Here is a 24,405-nt window from a genome sequence, read left to right on the forward strand (position 1 = left end):
GCCTTGTGGCAGCAGACGGTGTAATATGACTGGTAGCCATCATCGTCGTGTCCGAGGTGCTCCTGGCCATGTCGGCTGGGAGCGCCTGAGCAGACATGGGTGCAGGGACTAAATTTGGAGTGACTTGACCAGGTCATTCTCTTTAGTCCTGCAGTCAGTCCTATTGAACCGTCTTATGGTGAGCAGGCAGGCGATACGGATTGCTAGCAGTTGTACTGTACCATCTTCTGCCGGGCAGGCAAGAGATGAGGATGGCTAGCAGTCGTACTGTACCATCTTCTGCCGAGCAGCCATGAGATGTGGATGGCATGCAGTCCTTCTGCATCGTCTGCTGCCAGCCAAAGATGTAAAAGATAGATGGAGATGGATAGATGGATCAAAACAAGAAATAGACCAGATTTGTTTTGTACTCATTTGCTTCCCCCCCTCCCCTGTCTAGGGGACTCATTCCTCTAGGTCACACTGTTGTCACTCACAGAGAAGGTGCAGAGAAGTAAATCTAGCCATGTATCAATCAGAGGCCAGGCTAACCTCCTTGTTCCAATAAGAACAATAACTTAGGTGCATCATTTCTTATTGAAACCCTCCATGAAGTCCTGCCTGAAATACTCCTTGATGTAAAGCCACCCCCTTTGTTGATTTTAGCTCCCTGAATCCAACCCTGTAAGCCATGTCGTCAGTTGCCCCTCCCTCCATCAGAGCAACGGAAGACAATCGTTCCGTGCCTTTTTTCTGTGCGGACGCCATACCAAGGCAAGCATGGAGGCCGCTCAGCTCACTTTGGCAATTAGGAGCACATTCAACACCACACGCAGTATATCCAGCAGTATATGCAGCACCAGAACCTAGCAAAGCGATACCGGGCGAGGAGGCGATGTCAGCGCGGTCACGTGAGTGATCAGGACATGGACACAGATTTCTCTGAAAGCATGGGCCCTGCCAATGCATGCATCATGGTGCTAATGGGGCAGGTTCATGCTGTGGAGCGCCGATTCTGGGCTCGGGAAACAAGCACAGACTGGTGGGACCACATAGTGTTGCAGGTCTGGGACGATTCCCAGTGGCTGCGAAACTTTCGCATGCGTAAGGGCACTTTCATGGAACTTTGTGACTTGCTTTCCCCTGCCCTGAAGCGCATGAATACCAAGATGAGAGCAGCCCTCACAGTTGAGAAGCAAGTGGTGATAGCCCTGTGGAAGCTTGCAACGCCAGACAGTTACCGGTCAGTTGGGAATCAATTTGGAGTGGGCAAATCTACTGTTGGGGCTGCTGTGATGCAAGTAGCCCATGCAATCAAAGATCTGCTGATATCAAGGGTAGTGACCCTGGGAAATGTGCAGGTCATAGTGGATGGCTTTGCTGCAATGGGATTCCCTAACTGTGGTGGGGCCATAGACGGAACCCATATCCCTATCTTGGCACCGGAGCACCAAGCCGCCGAGTACATAAACCGCAAGGGGTACTTTTCAATAATGCTGCAAGCTCTGGTGGATCACAAGGGACGTTTCACCAACATCAACGTGGGATGGCCGGGAAAGGTACATGACGCTCTCATCTTCAGGAACTCTGGTCTGTTTCAAAAGCTGCAGGAAGGGACTTTATTCCCAGACCAGAAAATAACTGTTGGGGATGTTGAAATGCCTATAGTTATCCTTGGGGACCCAGCCTACCCCTTAATGCCATGGCTCATGAAGCCGTACACAGGCAGCCTGGACAGTGGTCAGGAGCTGTTCAACTACAGGCTGAGCAAGTGCAGAATGGTGGTAGAATGTGCATTTGGACATTTAAAGGCGCGCTGGCGCAGTTTACTGACTCGCTTAGACCTCAGCGAAACCAATATTCCTACTGTTATTACTGCTTGCTGTGCGCTCCACAATATCTGTGAGAGTAAGGGGGAGACGTTTAAGGTGGGGTGGGAGGTTGAGGCAAATCGCCTGGCTGCTGGTTACACGCAGCCAGACACCAGGGCGGTTAGAAGAGCACAGGAGGGCACGGTACGCATCAGAGAAGCTTTGAAAACCAGTTTCATGACTGGCCAGGCTACGGTGTGAAAGTTCTGTTTGTTTCTCCTTGATGAAACCCCCCGCCCCTTGGTTCACTCTACTTCCCTGTAAGCTAACCACCCTCCCCTCCTCCCTTCGACCAAAGTCATTGTTGCTTCACATTCATGCATTCTTTATTCATTCATCACACAAATAGGGGGATGACTACCAAGGTAGCCCAGGAGGGGTGGTGGAGGAGGGAAGGAAAATGCCACACAGCACTTTAAAAGTTTACAACTTTAAAATTTATTGAATGCCAGACTTCTTTTTTTTGGGCAATCCTCTGTGGCGGAGTTGCTGGTTGGCCGGTGGCCTCCCCACCGCGTTCTTGGGCATCTGGGTGTGGAGGCTATGGAACTTGGGGAGGAGGGCGGTTGGTTACACAAGGGCTGTAGTGGCAGTCTGTGCTCCAGCTGCCTTTGCTGCAGCTCAACCATACACTGGAGCATACTGGTTTGGTCCTCCAGCAGCCTCAGCATTGAATCCTGCCTCCTCTCATCATGCTGCTGCCACATTTGAGCTTCAGCCCTGTCTTCAGCCCACCTCTTACTCTCTTCAGCCCGCCACCTCTCCTCCTTTTTTCAAAAACCACACACACAAACTCACTCTTTGTGTGTGTGGTTTTTGGAAAAAAAAGGGGGGGGAGTGAGAAAACCTGCATTAGTGCTGGAAATGGCCCACCTTGATTATCATACACATTGTAAAGAGAGTGGTCACTTTGGATGGGCTATTACCAGCAGGAGAATGAGTTTGTGTGTGGGGGGGCGGAGGGTGAGAAAACCTGGATTTGTGCTGGAAATGGCCCAACTTGATTATCATTCACATTGTAAGGAGAGTGATCACTTTAGATAAGCTATTACCAGCAGGAGAGTGGGGTGGGGGGAGGTATTTTTTCATGCTTTGTGTGTATAAAAAGATCTTCTACACTTTCCACAGTATGCATCCGATGAAGTGAGCTGTAGTTCACGAAAGCTTATGCTCAAATAAATTGGTTAGTCTCTAAGGTGCCACAAGTACTCCTTTTCTTTTTGCGAATACAGACTAACACGGCTGTTACTCTGAAACTTGCTATTAACATTATATACATAGCACATGTGCTTTCGTTACAAGGTCACATTTTGCCTCCCTCCACCGCGTGGCTACCCCCTCAACCCTTCCCCCTCCCCGTGGCTAACAGCGGGGAACATTTCTGTTTAGCCACAGGCAAACAGCCCAGCAGGAATGGGCTCCTCTGAGTGTCCCCTGAAGAAAAGCACTCTATTTCAACCAGGTGACCATGAATTATATCTCACTCTCCTGAGGATAACACAGAGAGATAAAGAACGGATGTTGTTTGAACGCCAGCAAACATACACTGCAATGCTTTGTTGTACAATGATTCCTGAGTACGCGTTACTGGCCTGGAGTGGTAAAGTGTCCTACCATGAAGGACGCAATAAGGCTGCCCTCCCCAGAAACCTTCTGCAAAGGCTTTGGGAGTACATCCAGGAGAGCCGCGAATGCCAGGGCAAAGTAATCCTTTCACATGCTTGCTTTTAAACCATGTATAGTATTTTAAAAGGTACACTCACCAGAGGTCCCTTCTCCACCTGCTGGGTCCAGGAAGCAGCCTTGGGTGGGTTCAGGGGGTACTGGCTCCAGGTCCAGGGTGAGAAACAGTTCCTGGCTGTTGAGAAAGCCAGTTTCTCCGCTTGCTTGCTGTGAGCTATCTACAACTTCATCATCATCATCATCATCATCTTCTTCGTCCCCAAAATCTGCTTCCGTGTTGCCTCCATCTCCATTGAAGGAGTCAAATAACACGGCTGGGGTAGTGGTGGCTGAACCCCCTAAAATGGCATTCAGCTCATCATAGAAGCGGCATGTTTGGGGCTCTGACCCAGAGCGGCCGTTCGCCTCTCTGGTTTTCTGGTAGGCTTGCCTCAGCTCCTTCAGTTTCACGCAGCACTGCTTCGGGTCCCTGTTATGGCCTCTGTCCTTCATGCCCTGAGAAATTTTGACAAAGGTTTTGGCATTTCGAAAACTGGAACGGAGTTCCAATAGCACGGATTCCTCTCCCCAAACAGCGATCAGATCCCGTACCTCCCGTTCGGTCCATGCTGGAGCTCTTTTGCGATTCTGGGACTCCATCATGGTCACCTCTGCTGATGAACTCTGCATGGTCACCTGCAGCTTGCCATGCTGGCCAAACAGGAAATGAGATTCAAAAGTTCGCGGTTCTTTTCCTGTCTACCTGGCCAGTGCATCTGAGTTGAGAGTGCTGTCCAGAGCAGTCACAATGGAGCACTCTGGGATAGCTCCCAGAGGCCAATACCGTCGAATTGTGTCCACAATACCCCAAATTCGAGCCGGCAAGGCCGATTTAAGCGCTAATCCACTTGTCAGGGATGGAGTAAGGAAATCGATTTTAAGAGCCCTTTAAGTCGAAATAAAGGGCTTCATCGTGTGGACGGGAGCAGGTTTACATCGATTTAACGCTGCTAAATTCAACCTAAAGTCCTAGTGTAGACCAGGGCCTAGAGCTTAATGCTGCCCTAGAACTGTGTGAAAATGTAATGTCCCTTCAGCCTGATGATCCCCTTTATAAGCTGTTTACTTTTGCTTCCAAAGAGAACACATTCATATTTTCCTCTCCCTCCCTTGTCCATTTTTTTCCTTATTTCATCTCTGTGTTGTCTCCTCCTTTACTTCTGCACATCTTCACCTAGACTGTAACCACCTCAGGGCAAAGAATGTGTCTGTACTATAGAGTGCCAGGCAAACAAACAATAAACTGACAAGCTATGCTCATTTATTTGTGCACAAAGAAATGCTTCCTAGGAGAAGGCATTTAACTTTAGCATCTCTTCAGGGGTGAAAAGGACAACTATTCTTAGACTTGCTAATCATTAATAATTATGGGAGCCCTGGACAGATACTATAATATGGCCTATGCATATAAAAGAAAATGAATTATCCACAGCTGACTAAAGATCTCTCTTTCACAGTTTCGATAAGGCCATAGAACTTTGCATGTTTGAAGTCCTATGCTTTGTTAATCTCTCAGAATCCATGGAAGTCTTATAATGTGACTCCCAGGTACTGAGCAGGACAATTCACAAATAGAGAAGAGGTTGTGATTTGCTGTTCAGTAGGAGTTGATCAAACTGATTCAGAAAAGTTTAGGAACCTACCTATTTCCTGGTATTTTACTACCCACCACAGAAGGAAGAGCGGGTAATTCTACAATACTTTCTTAACCAAATGCCTACAAAATAAACCCCACTGATATGACAAGTGGGGAGAGAACTGAATGCCCAACCTGGCTATAATCTATAAAAAGAGTCACATTTTTACTTTTCCTCAGGAGTAAAATGATGAAGACAGTAAAAGACACATAAATGGATTAAGAGCCTTAATAAAAGTTAACAAGTATCTTTCTTGTTCATCTGCAACTTCCAAGTGAAAAGAAATGGAGTTTTTCACAGTTTGGATACTGAAAGGCCCATTCCTCAAGAGGACTGTGGTATTCCTGGACATCTACAATTGATATAGATAGCAATTTACTGAAAGACAACAAGCAGGCAGGTTGATGCACTGCAGACAGATAGCATTTGCAAACCAATGGATAGCACAGTTCAGTGACTATCCAAATTGTCTCCTGAAGCTTGGCTTTTAATTCAAATTTACCTTGATCATTGACATTCTTCTTCCCCCCTTGTTTAAGCAAAGATCCTATTTGTACTTTGCCATTACTTAAAACCACAATATCACTGAATACGTTTATTATTGCTTTATACTCCACAGCTGCAGGGCTGCCAGCTGTGATCTTGTTAGGTCTCACAAGTTAACCCAAGCAGGACCTGTTTGCTCAGCCAGGCATGGAGTTCTCTCAGCGAATCTTTCCAGGTGACCATGCCTCCACGCGCCAAGCGATCCCCAGTATGGAGCAGTGGCAAGGTGCTGGACCTCATCAGTGTTTGTGGGGAGGAAGCTGTCCAGTCCCAGCAGCGCTCCAGCCATAGGAATTATGATACCTTCAGGCAGATATCAAGGGACATGATGGAAAGGGGCCATGACCGGGACGCACTGCAGTGCAGGGTTAAAGTGAAGGAGCTGTGGAATGCCTATCGCAAAGCCTGTGAGGCAAACCACCACTCCGGTGCTGCCCCCATGACCTGCTGTTTCTACAAAGAGCTGGACGCAATACTGGGGGGCGACCCCACCTCCACTCTGATTGATACCACCATGGACACTTCAGAGCCGAGTTCATCAAGGCAGGAGGAGGAGGAGGAAAGCGGGAGCGAGGGTGCTGAGGTGGAGGAAGACACCCTGGCATCCCTAGATGCATGCAGCCAGGAGCTGTTCTCAAGCCGGGAAGGTAGCCAGTCGCAGCGGCTGGTGCTTGGGGAAGGACAAACACCAGAGGACATGCCCGGTAAGGGGCTTTTATTTTGGGAAATAAGTTATTCGGTGTGGGCTCTTGGGGCGAGGAGGGTTAGGGCTGCATGCATACCTAGATGCGGAATAGGGCGTTGATGTGTCTCTCACATCGCGGTAATCAGCCTCAGTGATCTCTTCAAAGGTCTCATTCAGAAGCTGTGCAATGCGCTTGCACAGGTTCCTTGGGAGTGCTACTGTACTCCTTGTCCCAGTCAGGCTAACATGTCCGCGCCACTGTGCCGTGAGGGGCGGGGGGACCATTGCTGCAGACAGACAAGCTGCATATGGGCCAGGGCCAGGGCCGAAGCCGCATTGTAGTAGAAGACCCTCCCTTGCTTCCCAGGTCACCGTCGGCAGTGAGACATCTTTGAGGACGAACATCTATGGAAAATGTAGGGAGAGTGTTCAGTATAGGGGCCCCCTGCAGCTATTGGCTCTCCCCAAGACACAGATCCCCAGAGGACAGTTCGGCCATGAAAAAATCAGTCCCCCTTGACCCTGTGCTTACTCATCATTTTGGGGCTCCTGTGGGTTATGTGCACTCGCTTTGGAATGGGCAAATTCTGCTATCGTTAGACTGTGCTTGTCTTTAAGAAAGGGCGAATCATTGCTTTGTCTGGTGTGAACAATCTGTTAAGTGTTGCATTTTGCCTTTACAGATGCAACCTTGAGATCTCAGCCGTCCGTGTTATCACCAGCCGAAAGACTCCAAAGAATTAGGAAGAGGCCACATGAAAGCAAAAAAGACATGCTGCATGAAGTCATGCAGCAGTCCCTTAACGAAAATCAAAAAGGGCAGGAGCGGTGGGAGAGTGAAAGGAGGATCCGCCAGCAGAATGCGGAGTGCCGGCACCAAAGTGCGGAGTGCCGGCAACAAAACACAGAGACGCTGATAAGCATCATGGAACACCATGCGGACTCGATCCAGGCGCTCATAGCCAGGCAGGCGGCGCACTACCGTGCCCGCCCCTCCCTGCAGCCCTTGTCCCAAAACTCTTTCCCTTGTGCCCCCATGTCACCTCCAACCCACTTTCCCCAAATCCAGGTTCTTATCACCACCAGCTGCCTCCAACACCTGTAGCTTCACCACCCAGCCCTGCAACCTACGACCCTTACCCACTGCACTCAACCCCATCACCATGCATTTTAGCCAGTCACTTGTTGCACAGCACCCCAGATACGAAGGCTGAGTATGAGAATAGGACATATGCAAATCTGTGATTGAACCATTCCCCATCCCACCCCATTGCCCTTTCTGTTTCCCAAGCAGTTTTAAATAAATGGCTTTTTTGGCTTTGAAAACATTCTTTATTATTGCATTAAGTAAAAGATACGTTAGCCCAGGAAAGCATCAGGCACAGCAAGTCAGTGTAGCAAGCACAGATTCCTACTAACATTGGAACCACTGCACTTCACTCCCACTCAACATTACTGGTGGCTTTCAGCCTCAATTGGTCCCTCAAGGCATCCCCGATCCTTGAAGCCCCGCACTGGGCCCCTCTAATAGCCCTGCTCTCTGGCTGTTCAAATTCAGCCTCCAGGTGTTGAACCTTTGAGTTCCATTCCTGAGTGACTCTTTCATCCTTCTCTTCACAAATGTTATGGAGGGTACAGCACGCGGATATAACAGTGGGGATATTGTCATCGGCCAGGTCCAGCTTTCCATACAGAGAGCGCCAGTGGCCCTTTAAACGGCCAAAAGCACGCTCCACAGTCATTCTGCACCGACTCAGCCTGTTGTTGAACCACTCCTTGCTGCTGTCAAGGCTCCCTGTGTAGGGTTTCATGAGCCATGGCATTAAAAGGTAAGTGGGGTCTCCAAGGATCACAATGGGCATTTTGACTACCCCTATGGTGATCTTCTGGTCTGGGAAAAAAGTCCCAGCTTGCAGCTTCCTGAACAGGCCAGTGCGTGCGTCATATACCTTTCTGGGCCAGCCTGCGTTAATGTCAATGAAATGCCCATGGTGATCCACACACACCTGGAGAACCATAGAGAAATACCCCTTCCAATTAACATACTCGGAGGCTAGGTGGGCTGGTGCTAGAATTGGAATATGTGTCCCATCTATCGCCCCTTCGCAGTTAGGGAAACCCATTTGTGCAAAGGCAGGCACAATGTCATGCATGTTACCCAGAGTCTTCTGAGCAGGATGCAATTAATGGCCCTGCAAACTTGCATCAACACGATTCCAACGGTCGACTTTCCTACTCCAAACTGGTTAGCAACCGATCGGTAGCTGTCTGGTGTTGCCAGCTTCCAGATTGCAATAGCCACCCACTTCTCCACCATCAGGGCAGCTCTCAGTCTCATGTCCTTGTGCTGCAGAATGGGGCGAGCTTCTCACACAGTCCCATGAAAGTGGCTTTTCTCATCCGAAAGTTCTGCAGCCACTTCTCATCATCCCAGACTTGCAGGACAATGTGATCCCACCATTCAGGGCTTGTTTCCTGAGCCCAAAAGCAGTGTTCCACGGTGGTGAGAATGTCTGTGAATGCCACAAGCAATCTTGTGTCATATGTGTTACTCGAGTCGATATCATCGTCGGACTCCTCACTGTCAGTTTGTAGCTTAAGAAGTAACTCGACTGCCAAACATGAAGTGCTGGCGAGACTCATCAGCATATTCCTCAGCACTTTGTGGATGGAAGCACAGAGATTGCTGGGATGAAAACCAATGCATCGCAGGGCATTGGGACAGGACCCAGAATGCCCCACACCTCCCCGCCCTTCCCACAAGCCACAGCGCCAGAATGGGAAGAGGTGCTCTGTGGGATAGCTGCCCATAATGCACTGCTCCCAATGCCGCTGCAAGTGCTGCAAATGTGGCCACGCCAGCACGATTGCAGCTATCAGTGTGGACACACTGCAGCACTTTCCATACTGCGCTCTCCGAGGGCTGGTTTAACTCACAGCGCTCTACATCTGCAAGTGTAGCCATGCCCTCAGAGTACTTAATAAACCCATGCCCCTGCCATTCCTCCCACGTCACAGTGCAACAAAAGCATTACTTTACGGCTTATCTGCACTTGAAAGTTATTTCAAGGTAGAGTGTGAATTTAAAGCACAAAAGCTATTCCTGACTAACTTCAAGCATGGACACTCTTATTCAGGAGTAAGAATACCTTGTTTGAGTTTAGATTAATCCAAAATGGATTAAGCTATACTGGAAAAAGGCACTCTTATACCAGAAAAGAGAGTCCACCCTTGGATTTTGTCAGGAATAGTTATTCCAGAGTAGCTAATCCTGAATAGTTATTCCAGAATGACTCCATGTGTAGACAACTTTTTAGTGGAATACTTTTGTAAATGCAGATCCTAGCAATATGATCATAAATGGATCAGTACTTTGCCTTATTAGTTGTCTTAATTTGATACTTCTTCCACTCCCACACTATTAAATTGCAATTGTTTCTTATTCTTTCGGGGCTTTCATAATTCCATACTATATAGTCTCTCTGTAACGGTAAAAAAGATTGAAACATTCTTCCTCATGTACATTTCTACAACCAAATGCTGGTGAACATCTATATTTGACAACATTCTAAGAGTAATGGAAACTCAATTCAGATTGCAGGGAGCAAATGTCCAACCCAAACATTGTGTTAGTAACAGTTCTCTTTAAATTAACAGTCTCCCCCTAGATCTCTTTCCAATCCCCCAACACATACACCAGGAAAACAAAAACAATCTGAAAAAGACAGAGGACAGAGAATGATATTTAGATATTTGGTTACCTTTTATTCAGTACTCAGACAAAGTACATTCACCTGCAGAAAAGACAGCACGCCTATCCATTTTTTTGAATATTAATATTTGATAGACATATCTGGTCTGTTAAATGTGTATATAGTGATTTTACACAATTTAATAAAATCACTAGAAACGACATAAGTGTTGTAATGATGCTCACCCTATAACATGGTGATACCGTGTTAACTAGAAAAGTCTGATAACTATGTACCTGTATAATGCATCTTTAAACAAAAACTAACAGTTATAATGATTGTTTTGTTTCAGTTATTTATATGGCAAGAATTTGTAAACTTGTGAAAACATTCTAAATAAATAGTTTTTAAAATATAACCTTTAATTCTCTTACCAGCTAGTTAAAACACAGTAAATTGTGTCACATTAAGTTCGGTTAGTCAGCTGCACTTTGGCTTCATCTTACTATGCATGGAAGATTCTGATGTGAATTTCATGACACACAGGATCAGGACAGCAATTTATAAACACCTGACAAGAATTTTCAAGTGATCTATTTTGCAAATGTACTTTGAAGTGTCCCTCGTCTGAAGGTATCTGAGCTTCTGCCAAACTGATGCATTGCTAACATCTGCTAGTGAATAGATTTACCCCAAATACAAAAAAAAAAAAAAAAAAGGAACATTTTGGAAGTGTGTCTTTTATGTACTAGAGAATATTTTATTTGAATAAACTATGGAAACAATGGCATTTTAATTGTGGAAGCAAATCACTTGTGGTGAAAAGATAATTGAGTTTTAGTGATGCTCCATGGATTTATCTTGGTGAACTTGCATTGGCTCAGCAAGTCATTTTCTACAGATTAGTCTATGAAACACATTTGGTAGACAGCCAAATCTGGACAAAAATAAGAGTTTCTGCCTCTCCTTTAAGGGTCATTGCATTAAGGCCTAGGCACTGCGGCAGGTGCAGTAATATACTTACACTATTCCTGTTTCCCAGCTGGCAGAGAAGAATTTCTTCCCTTCAGTGTTTCTGAACCCACTGATGCCAACCCCAACACTACATAGTGTAAAAACAAATAAGTCATAATAAAATGAGAAATATCCACTCATTGCTGCTTTGGCGGATTTGAGCCGTAAAGCGTAGCGTGTTTTAGCACGTTTAGTGGTAAATTATAATGAAATCATTAGTAATCTCATGTCAAAACTATTTGAGCAGCAGAGTAGCTTTCAGTCCAGTTAGAAGGATTAATATTGTCCATATGACTGAAACCTTACTTACAGGCTTTAACTCAACATGTTCCAGAGGGTGTTGCCGATAGCAGTATGTGTCAAGTCCGCCTATGAAATCAACTGAAAATACAACAGGTCCAGAAATGAATAAATGGAAACGAAAACACACAAACAGAATTAAAAATGGAAAAAATGATCTGAATAATAAATAATAATAGTAATAAAGAGCATACACACAGAGAAAAAACATCCATGTAAATGAAAAATATTGTGAGACTCGTTTTCCAGAGGGCCCTCAACCCAACCTCCTTATGTGCCTGTTTAATTCTGTGCAGGGAGACGTTAGTCTGTCACTGACCCAAAGGCTGTGCACTCTAGTGTGACTGCTGCCAAAAGGGGATGGTAGGGTTTGCAGTGTGCATGTGGAAGCCACACTGTGGTAATGTGGCCTTTTATTGCCACAGGATCTGATCAAGCAGTTCTTGCTCAGGTCAAAACCCTATGGAAGAGTTGAGGGGGGGGGGGGGGGGCTGGAGGAGGTGGGGAAAGAAGTGAAGGTTTTGGACCCTGTGAGCCAAATTCTGCTTGCAGTTAAACATATACAAATCAATGGAAGTTACATATGTGAGACAGGCAGCAGAGTTTGTCCCTTTATTTGAGGCACTAAAGCGATGAGTGAAGATCAAAAGGCGGCAGAGGCGTCCCTGAACAGCCCTCTTCGGGCAGGTGATCTTGTGAGAAAGCATCTCGCCTTTTCTGTCAAGATTTCTACATCAGAAATAATGGAAGAATATCTGCACTTGAGAGGCCACTAATTCCACTTCTTGTGGTCGTTTATAAATGAGTTCTCGTTCAAGTAATTATGTTTGTGTCTTCTAGCTCTTCGTTCTGGCCCCCGGTTCTTTGGTTCCAACACCTACACCAAGCCACATTTTTTCATATTTCTCATTGCTGAGCTCAGAGGGTGGAGATTCAGCTATATCTAGACCACATCTGGGCATCCAGTAGCAGGAAAACAGCAAGAAAGGTGCAGCTCAACTGCTTCAGGGAAAACGTTTCTTTGCTCTGAATTTGTGTGTGATAGTAAGAGTGTGTTCTTGTCTGGAATTGCCTTTTCAATCCCCAGTGCTGATGTGCTCAATTCATAGCACATGAGGATTCTTCAATCAATCACTAGCAAATACTATTATTTGTATTGCTGTAGCATCTATAGGTCCGAATAAAATCAGAACCCTGTGTGCTAAGCACTGTACAGACACAGAGTAAGGCAGGGCTCCAGCTGTCAGCCCCACCTGGGACTGACAACCAACATGCAATGTGAGTAACACAGTGTCTACACAGACACTGTGAAACCATAACCACATCAACCTAAATGCTATGCCTGTCTGAAGATGGAGTTGTTAAGTTAATGTAGGGGTGAGTTACATCGATGGGAGCTACATTTTAGTGTAGACACTTACAGAGTTAGGTCCACGTAAGCTGCCTTGCGTTGACATAACTCTGTTGTGTACACCAGGGATAAGACAGACAGAGAAGGCACGGTTATCCCTGTTTTATAGATGAGGAACTGAGATTAAGGGCCTGATCTAAAGCCCACTGAAATCTATGGGAAGACTCCCTTTGCCTTCAGTGGGCTTTCCCATTGAATTTAGGAAGCTCGGCCCAGATTTTTAAAGGTATTTAGGCATTGAGGCACTCAGCATTGCAATGCCTGACTGATTTAGACGCCTGCATCTCATTTTCAAAAGGGTTTTAGTCACTTAGAAGCCTAAATCCCATTGACAGTCAATGGGATTTAGACACCTAAGTTCCTACAGTCCTTTTTAAAATGAGATTTAGGGTTCTAAATCAGTGAGAAGTTTCAATGCTGAGTGCACTACACCTAAATACTTTAAAAATCTGAGCCTTGTTAGCTTATCTGTAGAGCCCTACTAAATTCACAGTCATGAAAAATGTATCACGGGTCGTGAAATCTGGTCTCCCCTGTGCAATCTGATCTTTTGTGTGCTTTTACCCTATATTATACGCATTTCACAGTGGAGACCAGCGTTTCTCAAATTGGGGATCCTGACCCAAAAGGGAGTTGCAGCGGGGGTCGCAAGGTTATTTTAGGGGGGACCTGGTATGGTATTGCCACCCTTATTTCTGTGCTGCCTTCAGAGCTGGGTGGCTGGAGAGCAGAGGCTTTTGGCTGGGTGCCCAGCTCTCAAGACAGTGCCCAGCCAGCAGCAGGGCAGAACTCAGGGTGGCGCCCAGCTCTGAAGGCAGCACTGCTGACAGCAGCAGCGCAGAAGTAAGGGTAGCAGTACCGCAACCCCCCCTCACCCCCCCAATAACTTTGCAATCCCCCACACAATTCCTTTTTGGGTCAGGACTCTATAATGACAACATGGTGAAATTTTAGAGTTCAATAGCTGAAATCATGAAATTTATGATTTTAAAAATCCTATGACTGTGAAATTGACCAAAATGGACCGTGAATTTGGTAGGGCCCTAATTACCTGGGAACTAAACCCAGATATACTGAGTTTCAGTCTAGTGCCTTAGCCACAAGGCCATTGTCTCACAGCTAATTGAGCATCACATCATACTGAGAAAAGCTAACGCAGTCAGCGTGCTAGCCAAAGTGTGTCCGCCACTCTTTCACTGTACGGCATTTGTTTTACTTTTCAACCTTTATTCAGACTCTTATAACAAAATACAATACAAACATCCAGAGTGAAAGACAGCAGCAATGGGATGTATCTTTTAAAAGCCTTTTGTTTGTCGACATTTTCAGCTATTTCTTGTATAGGAGTCAAACATAGTACACAACTACCAACTGACCTCTCTGAAGAAATTATGTTCAAAGTAACAATCTCCTTGTGGTCTTCCAACCTGGCCTTCTCAACCCTCTGAGAAGGATTATTACTCATTGAGGTCATGTGATGGGTGAGGTGCCATAGCTCTATAAGCATATCTTGCTAAACAAAATATTTTTCATATTCAAACACTACAGCTTCCTAGGAAGGAAACTTGAACTTAGGAAATACATTTATTTTGGGTAATTCACCTCTTCAGAATCACACACAATTCCTCTCTCACCAATCACAAACAATCTGCATCCGTAAGCAAAAGGACAACGTAAACCAGCTAATCTTTCCCTAATATACTTTTGTGTAGAAAACGAGGCTAATGAATATTACTGATTGCCAACACTGATTACCAGTCTTTGCCTGACATACGAAATAATTTATCACATGTCATGCAAATTTGGAGATATCAGATATTAACTAGGAGTTGATATGAGATGAATATCTAGCTGAATGTTTCTCTTTGCTATTCATAGCCATACATACATGATCTTACAAAAGCCCTCTCCTATAAATATGAATGGACTTGACTTTGAATCATATTAAGATAGCTCTCAAAACAAGAAACAGGTCTATCACATGAGACAACAAAGGAAAATGTCATTTTTCCCTTATAAGCTGTGTTTTACATAGATCTGGCTGACAGTTTTTCAAATTAGAATTCCTCTTTATGTAGTTTCTCTATAAAAGATTCATTTTCAGTTATTTTAATTATAAATTATTTTTCAGATAATATTTTTTTAGAAATTTGATCTCATTTGACCTGCTTTTTTCACTTAGGTCTTAGCTGATTCCCAGGATGGAAACAGAAAAGAAAAGGTAGCCATTAACTACCTTTAGTTATCTGAGCTTCTATTCTCAGCCTGAGAAAAGAAATATTTCTGTGTACCAGCCAGCTACAAGAGACAACTCAGGTTTGGCTGTAGGAGTCAAATGTCTATCAAACAAAACTCTTTGCTTCTGCTTCAGTGAGCTTTTATGTAGAACCCCCCAAGAAAAACAAACAAACATACGGATGGCAATGAATAACTGATTTATTTATCTCTTGCCTAGTTAATGAATTATAGGCAATACCTGCTATTGAGCCATAAGACTATTATAATACGCTTTAATCCAGAGAGCCACTTACATCGTGAATATGGAAGCTCTATGGAAATATCATTTGATTTTCTATGTAGTCATATACGATATGCATTAAAAAAACCCAACAGTTTAGCAGTAGTGATATTCATTCATTAGAAAAGAACACTGCATGGAGTCCAGTCATTAACTACTTTCTTGCAGAGATACACTTAGAAAACTAGGGAGAGAATTTTCAGCACCCTGCAGATAATTGCTGGTTATAGAGGAAACTAGTTATTTGATCTGCAGCTGGCTGCAAAACATGATCCATATTTCCAGGGAATTGCTCTCTCCTTGTGTTGCCTCAGTTTTGTGGTTGTGCCGGATGCTTAATGGCCAGTTTGAAACGTTCTTTAAGATTTCACTTCATGCTGAGCTTGAAAGCTGCAAAACTGCTTTGACTGCTACTATGGGCAGTCTATTAAAATGATATTCACTCACTCATGGGCTGTACTGGGGGGGAATGGCTGTCAATCTCCCTCAGTGAGAAGAGTGTAAAACACTGCGGGCCCAAGGAGGTGCTCCTGCTGTCATTAATAATGTTAAGATCTATTCTTTGCTGGATAGCAGACATCCATATATGTTTTATTGCTATTAATTCACTGCTTTCACCCACGTGCTGAAACTAAAATTTCTTTTCAGGTTTGGGAGGAAATCACAGAAGGATAAGAAAAGGGGTCTGAAAAGATTATTATCCTACAAAACATAGTTTCTTTGGTCATAGCCCATAACAGTAACCTGCTGTTTTCAGGATCTCTGCAGGATGAGTGCAGGGGACTGTACTAAAAGATCTTTTGAGGTCCCTTCCAGTCCTACAACTCTATGATTCTATATAGCTGCTATAGCTTGTCAGGCCATTGTTATATTACCAATATTTCCTTTCAAAGTTACCAAGTTTTAGGTGTGGCTGAACATGGAGGTGTAAGGAGAACATTCATATGCAAAATACAAACTGTGCTCTTGCAGGATCTTCACATTAACACCATGTTGAGTAGTTCAGCCTGAAATGACTTTGGAGAAGGTAAGATCAAGAAGATCCTTTATACTTGTGTAAGCCCCACAGATCGATGGCTTAAAGTAATGTTACTCTCTGCTTGCCCCTTTAAAGAAGCTACTGGCAGGTGTCATTTACATAAAGTATAATTTTGCTTATCCATAGTTCTGTGTAGTGTGTTTTGTTGCATTGTTTGGAATTTGTTTGAATTATGATTTTATGAACGTGTGTGTTAATGCAACAGTGTTCATTCATGAAAGGACATATGAATTGTGCAAGATATACTTAGTAGAAAGTTGGTCACCTTGAGTGGACAGGTAGTGGACTCTGGCTAGGAAAAGAACCCAAATTCAATAAGGGACCTCAAGAGGCTCTGTTAGGAAGAAGAAGCCAATACAGTTACATGAGCATAAAATTGGTGTGACAGACTCATATATAAGTGTCAAATTTACCTCCATCCTCAGGTCTGAATTATTTGTAATTCAGACACCAACTAAGTATAAACCTCAGCCTAAGCTTTCTTTGCAAGTAGGATTTCCCTTGAGCAACTCCTCCCTCCCCCGCAGTTCCCTCTGCCCTCAAGAGACACTCCACTCTTATATCCTGGGTTGAGCTAACCAGATCCACTTACCAGCATGGGCCAACAGTAATTATTTTGCATCTTTATACTTGGCTCTAGCACCTGAGTTGAGGGGGTTTCACAGAAAAACCCTGCACGTCTCTGAAGGAGCCTAGAAACTGCCTCCCTATCACAAGGGGAAACAGTTCAGTAGGGAGGTGTAAAGAAGGAAGACCAGAGGCAACATCAATAGGAATATATGATTGTTTCGCTGTCCCCAAAAAGTACCAGGTGAGACAAAAGGGGTAAGGAAAGAATAGGGGACAGAAAATTATTAGAAACAACTTTTTAAAATGGTTTTCATTACTTGGGACTGGAGGGAGAGATTTCAGGGTTTAAAGGGCTTTCCAGAGTCATATTCCTTGCTCTGATATTGGACTGCCTCTGTAGCCTTGGGTAGGACAGATAGAGCCCATATTTTAAACTTTGTTCCCTAATTTTGGGTGTTCATATTTTGACACTTGAATACTATTCGGATGGTGTTTCTTTGCATTACTACACTTAAGAAATGTTCTGTCTTGAGTACACTTGGAGGACACTAAGACTAGAGTCATTTTAACTATGACTTTCACTACTGAATGGCCTTTCCACTTCTTCAGTGTTTTGACAATCAAGACATTAACACATTAACATCAGATATTATGAGTTTCATATTCTCTGCCAGGAACAGGGTACAAGAATAAGATATAAGGAGCATCAAAGAAGTTACCACTTTAGTGAGGCTCAAACTTTCCTTCACTGGACCACTTTGGCCCTCCTTAATCTCATAAAAGCGTGCTTTGCAAAATGTTCTCTAGCCATATTTTAAAAAGGTACTTAACGCTTCACTCCATTATTGAAATTAAACCGCATGCTGTGCAATTTCACAAAGTATTTTTAAAAGTCTTTTCTTAAATTAAGCTTTTATGTTGATTGCTTTCTAGTCTTTAAGGATCTCTCTTCAACTGAGACGACATACAAAAATCTCTTGAAAGAGTATTACTCTTTCTATATTATCTCTCTTGATGTGTCCATTATGTACGAAGTCTGTAACCAAAGCACCTGTAAATTTTAAGAGCCTCTTATATTTAATGAGAGTTCAGAAAGGTATGGTCTTTTGAGGGGGCTGTGTCTGTTGTCCTTCCTAGCCTCTAACTTGACATGCATGTGAAACTTTTTCTTTAGATTTAAGTAAATAGCTACATTTTATTATTTATAATGATGAATACAAAGTAATTGTTTAATTACTTTTATTTACCAATCCTATCAGACTATACTATGCCATCTATGAATTCCACTCTGAGATCTTGGGTTTACCAAGGTTATTTTGCCCTCTCTAGTTTCCATTTTGGTTTTCATTACTACAGTTCTCTCTCCCTATAATTAGAATTTTGATTCATACTCATTTTACCAGGGCAACTCAACACGGGTGTTGGAGTCAGATGCTTTTCTGCGTATTTGACTTATGCCACATAGCAGCACTTCTTTGCACAAGTACTTTCCGAACAAAATATTACAAGTTATATATTTTTCTTGATTATACTTGGAATTCCTTCTTTTTCTTTTTTTAAAGTTTTATCATAAAAATAATTTTAAATAGGACATGAGGCAGGCTAACTGTACAGTGGTGCCTGTGAGTTATATCTGCCAGCTATTTTAACTTCTACTCCCTAATTTTAACTGGTAAGATACTTGGAAAGAAGAATACTGGATGGAACTTGTTTTGGCTAACGACTGCATTTGTCTCTTTCGCTTCCTTCCTGATCTAACTGCTTTGCTTATAATGCTCTGGGATTTCTGCATTTCCCCGAAATGAGATTGCTGCAGTGCAAATGTGCATGTTAAATTGAGAAAAAAAGTCCAGGCATGGATGTGGATACAAAAACATAGACCCTCACAGTCATCCACCAACCACATTCATATGGTACTGAGAACAGAAATGATGCCCTGCAGCTCTAACAATACAGGTGTTTCACTGGTCTGCTAAAAGGACAGCTCCACTAGTTCAAACAGTAAAGGAGACTGTTATATATAAAGGTTGTTGCATTACAGCTTCAGTCACACCTCAGAACACAGGATCTTAATGATAAATTCCAGGCTGGCTTCAGGGGAGACAAAGCTAGGAGTCTGCATTTTGAAGATGTGCTTTGATCTTTTGTTGCAGGCTGATTCAGGGATATGTGTTCTCTATTAGTGCAGCTTTATCTCTCCGCACAAATCCTGGTGCCCTTTTAAAATGTTTAGTACAGATGGTAAGATTGACTGGAACAGATCTATCCCATTTACAGGTCAATGCCAATTTATAAGTTAGGTATTTTGCTTCCCTAAGCTTGTTTTTTATGCTGCGAGGGACCCAGAAGGCTGTTTTTTGCCTTTTGATTTTAGTACTTGTATAATCTTCTTGCTTCAGTTATTTGTCAGTATGATCTGAATTTTCATCATTGTACTGACTATACTTCTCTACCTTCCTTGTTACTATATAGCCAAGATTGCCTCAAGTGCTATTGTTTTGTTTTACCACAGTCCGAATTGCTATGTCAGGTAATTTTCTCAAGTTAAATCTTCTCTTATGATCAAGTTCCAATACACATTAAGTGACAGAAAGCTGAATTTCCCAGAGCAATATATTTTCAACATTAAATACATGAATGATGAAGTAATGCTTTACCGAATATTTTGGATGTGTAGAATAGTGGACATAGCTCACCCCTTTAAGTTCAGCTGCAGAAGAAAACCCATATCACAGATGGAAAAGTCATTCAGTGGAAGAAAGTTCTTTTACTAGAACCTTCTAACAGAAACCACTCATAAACAAGCATTTACTATAACAGGAATATCTTTCAGGGCAGGTTGTGTGTTAACTTGTATCTAAGAAATTTGCTCAAACCTCACTTATTTTAAGTATATTGTATTTGTCTTCTCCTTTCTCTTGTCCTATCATTGTAGCCATCCTAACAATACTTTGTGATGTCCCTGTTTTCTATAAATATTACTTTTGTTTTCATTTGATTGTTTTAATTTAATATTAACTAAATGTTAATATTAGTATAAAAAACCTAGGTCTTCCTTTTCCAGAGCAACTTGCCAGTTTTCTCAGAGATATGTATTGGTTTCTTTTCTCATTTGTGGCATTTAGCATTGAGATTTTCAAAGCTGCCTATGAGATTCAGATATCCAAGTCCAGTTGAAGATTTTGCCAGTTTTGTCACTAGCATCCTTATTGCCCCACCAAAAAAATCATCATCCCCCCCAGCACCTGACCCTTACTCACCTGATCTCCCTTCCCCTCAGTCCCTTGCTTAGTCCAATACACCATGCTACCTCTCATGCTATTGAGCCACTGCTCCTTGGGACCAGTGGCCATACAAGCTGCTCTGCAGAGAAGTTGGCTGAGAGGGAGCTTGATATAGCTTGGTGCACTAGGACCTATAACTGATCTTGATCCCACGTCTTTCCATGAAACTAGAGACTCATGGGTATGTTTTTTTCTGTACTCTTAAGCACAGTCCTGGGGGGCTGCAAAGGAATTGTGAATAATCTGTGATCTTTAGGAAAATTGAATGACTGTGCTCTCAGCCCAAGGACTTGTCTGGATTGATTCACACTTTCAAAGTTATCTTAGTAAGGAAAAAGATGAGAAACTTCCTTTTTATTAAAACTAAGCTAGATTGTCCTCTACATTTCTTGGTCTCCTTAACAGGGCAGGGGGCCTACAGCTGCAGGCTCAGAATTCTAAATTGCTAATTCATGCATGAGTTTTTTAAATGAATCAAACATGCAAAGCTATTCATAAAAGGAAGCACTGGGAAAATTCATCTAAACTGAAGCCATTCAAATTACTGAATCCCAAGATCCTTTACCAGTATGTAATCGGGATAATTTAGGTGTAAGACCTGATTAATTGACTCTATAATCTATTCAGCTCTCCACACGGCCTCACAACATGCAATTACCTTTCAATCCAGACCCACACATCAAATATTAAAAGCAGTACTGAAAGCTATTATTAAATTAGAGTTCTTAAGCCCGATGCCAGATAGCAAAAGCTGTCACTTGTAGAACAGTAACACTGAAATAGATGTGATTTAAACTGAGGACTGGAAATTGGAAGAACCTGCCTGCATAAAAGGAAGAAAAATTATGATTTCAAGGAGACAGGATTTGCACTGATGGGTGGGATTCTGATAAGTTACTGTACAAGTTCCACAAAGGAAAACAGACTCAAGGTAGCTGCCACTTAGAAGTGAAAAAGTACAAAGATCAGGAGTGGATGAGGAAATACAGATTTAAAAAGAGATTCAACTTTAACGGAAAGGCAAGGGGAAGCTCAGGACATGAACAGGCACCACTTAGGCCCAGATGTGATGTCAAGTGAAAAGCTCAGGAGATGGAAGCTGGAGTAAGATTGATTTAACAATAGATACAATTTAAACAGAAAAGCTAAGGTGCTGGGAGCTGAGCTTTGGGATAACATCCATTTAAACATAGATTTAAACAGAAAGGCCAAGGACGTGGTAGGTGGAGACTAGAACAAGATCAATATTAAATTAGCTAAGTGGAAGCTGGAATCAAATCAGTATGTTAAGATTGCCGAATAGAGTATTTGGGGATGGGGAAGGAATGTGTGGACATGGGAAACAAGGAGGCATATTTAATAAACTATACATGAACACTAACTATAGGTATTGTTTAACCTGAATAGGAATATTATGTATTATATTAGTGTCCCCCTGGACACTTAAAGGAAGGCACAATCCCTGGCCAAGGAAATTACATTCATATTTGAAGGGAAGGGAGATATATATATTGATCAATAGCAAAAACAATGAACAGGAATTAAATTTGCATAGTATGAGGAAGCAATTAACTGAAAGGACTCACATTTTATTTTTATGTCAGTAAACTAATTTAATCCTAAGGGAAGTGTGTGCATGTGTGTGTGTGTATTTTCAGCATCTGGAATGGTGACTAGAGGCTAGGGTCTGTATTTTTGTATCACTAGATATTCTGATGGTTGAAACTGTAATTCATTGTGACACTTAACTCTTAGAGGAGCAAGAAAACATTAAAAAATGCTAAATTCTGCATCACAACATATTTTTCTAACTGTCGTAATGTTTCACAAGAAAGAATGAGAATTACTCTGAATACAAAGGGTATCTCTGCAGAGGTAGCTTGCGTGATTGGCACCCACAACAGAATACCTAGGTTAGCCTAGCCTGGGTGTGAGCAGCCACAGCACAAAGCCCTACCCATATTAAATCTGTGTCCTCCCTGGTGTGTCCTCACCCGTGTGTGTTGCTAGGGATTCTGGGAGCATGACTGATGACTCTTTGTGCTGCAGTAAGTTGAGCTGCTTTATGATTATTTCCCAGTGAATTGTGGGAGAGCTTGTGTGTCCTTCTGGGCATGCAGGGGGAATTGTGGGAAGGCACTGGACAACTATAAGCACTCCAGTGTTTCAGTGGGCTTCCTCACTAAGTGGGTGGGTTACTAGCCCTACTGAAAGTGGCACCTGAGCTCCAACCCATCCCACATCTGGGTCAGCTAGCCTGGTTTAAAGAATCACTTTAAACCAATATGGATGGGAGGGGTCTTAGGGCCAACATCTGAGTAAAGGTCTGCAGTGAAGACGTACATAAATAATTTACCACAGGCAAGAATGGTATTGGCAAAAATAAGCCAGGCTTTTGATTCCCAAGTCTTTTGATTCACTTTTTCCTGTAGCTTGTGTAACCCTTCTGCCCATCAGAGTTGGCAGCAACAAGGGCCGGGTTTAATATCTAGGGGATCCATTCCAATAACACAATGCAAACCGGCTCGAGCCCCCACCCAGTGACCTGGGACAAATATATACCACCCCCGCTGGGCGCCTCCAAGAGGCAATACTTCCCCTCTCGCAAGCACATAGTCTGAGTGTAGCAAAAAGCCTTTTAATAACAGAGAGAAACAATGTGGCATTATGTTGGGGAAACACCACCAACAGGATTCATAACACAACCCATGAGCAAAAAAAACCCACCCCAAGCAAATTGGGGCATGCCCCTTTCCCTTTGGTTCTTGAGTCCAGCAACCCCAAATCACCCAAAGTCCCAAAAGTCCAATGACCCAAAAGTCTCTGTCCCTGGTCAGGGCAGCCCCAGAGTTCGAAAGTTTATCTGCGGAGCTTTACCTCCCAACCTGGGTGGAGATGGGACAGGGGTAAGAGGCACCTTACATGATCTGAAGCTGACCGCCCCACAGCTCCATAGGCCTTCGCTTCGCTTCACTCCGCTCCGCCAGCCGCCCCACGAACTCCTTCGCTCAGCTCCGCGGCCCACACGCAGCTCCCGCTGTCCCACAAACTGCTCCACCAGCCGGTCCACAAACTGTTCTGCGTCCCACCAGCAGCTCCCGCCGTCCTACGAACTGCTCCACCAGCCTGTCCACAAGGCACTCCAGCCGTCCCGCAAACTGCTCCACAATATATCTTCAGGCTCCCCCACTACTTAACACAACGCTCAGTGATTTCAGCTCTTAGTCAGTTCAGCTCTTTGGTGAATTCAGCTTGTAGCAGGGGAGCCTCAGTGCTGGTGCACCATTAGCCCAAAGTGAGCTCAGCAGCCTGTAACTAGACTCCTAATGGAATCAAAATTAGCTCTGATATTCCACAGTAGAGAGAGGAAGAAGTGCAATTAGCATGTAAGGCCCTCACCAAGAGGCCCATGCCACCAAGTATTAATACTTGTCCACAGCCTCTCTCAATTCACAGAGTTTTAAAACCCATGACCCTTGCCTAGCGAGTGCTACTTAGTTGATGGTGAGTCCCTCCATCATAACAAAAGGCCAAGTACAGTTCCAAGCACAGTTCCCATAATCAGGGTAATAACAATTTATTCTTCCTGCCCCAATAACATAGACACTGGGGATCCCACAGCAGCCAAAGTGACCATTTAGGCAGCTATGGCCTCATTCTAGGCGGGGTGGGTGTGCCTATGCAAATGAGATCGGCCCCTGAAGTTCTTTTCCACAACTTGCCACACCTCACCACCAGATGTCAGGGTGGAGCTCATCCTGACACTGCTTTCTCTCGTGCTCTCTTGATGAGCTTCTAGAACGTGTGTGTTTGTGTATGGGTCTTTTAGATGTTGCCATTCTCCCTGTCATTGACCACAATTTACCTATGTACACATAATGATCTGGAATGGCTACCAACTTGCATGCTTCTTCTAACTGAATGACTCCTTTTTGCCATGGAACGCATCCCAGAGTCAAGGCTCCCCTCTGAAATATGCCACCATGCTATATCCTATATCTGCACCCTGCACTGCTCCTTATTGTGCATGTGACTATTAAAGACACACTATAGCCTCATTGTAGCAGGCAATACCTTTCTAGCACCCCCTTGGGGAAAGGGTGGGCACTGTTCCTGTTTTAGAGCCCGGGGCACAGC

General features: G+C 43.7%; 2 protein-coding genes across 9 annotated transcripts in view; one reads left to right on the forward strand and one right to left on the reverse strand.

Annotated features, from left to right (window-relative positions):
- NKAIN3 (sodium/potassium transporting ATPase interacting 3) overlaps window positions 1-24,405 on the reverse strand; it is a 578,866-nt gene that overhangs the window by 20,485 nt on the left and 533,976 nt on the right. For 2 of the 8 annotated variants that reach the window (XM_075125173.1, XM_075125172.1), the window contains exon 8: window positions 10,859-11,527. The exons of 3 other annotated variants lie outside the window; for them this stretch is intronic. In XM_075125173.1, coding sequence (XP_074981274.1) covers window positions 11,382-11,527 — 146 coding nt within the window. In that variant the 3' untranslated portion in view covers window positions 10,859-11,381. Of the gene's footprint in view, window positions 1-10,858; window positions 11,528-15,201; window positions 16,749-24,405 lie in introns of those variants that run through there. 3 more of the 8 variants (XM_048840786.2, XM_048840784.2, XM_048840790.2) reach the window with 3 other exon arrangements.
- Window positions 5,295-7,766, forward strand: LOC142068311 (uncharacterized). The gene is made up of 2 exons (XM_048840782.2): window positions 5,295-6,459; window positions 7,124-7,766. Exons 1-2 carry the CDS (start codon window positions 5,937-5,939, stop codon window positions 7,543-7,545), a joined length of 945 nt encoding a protein of 314 aa, XP_048696739.1. The 5' UTR covers window positions 5,295-5,936; the 3' UTR covers window positions 7,546-7,766.

The sequence above is a fragment of the Caretta caretta genome, chromosome 2 (genome assembly GCF_965140235.1).
Source record: "Caretta caretta isolate rCarCar2 chromosome 2, rCarCar1.hap1, whole genome shotgun sequence".
Classification (NCBI taxonomy): domain Eukaryota; kingdom Metazoa; phylum Chordata; order Testudines; family Cheloniidae; genus Caretta; species Caretta caretta.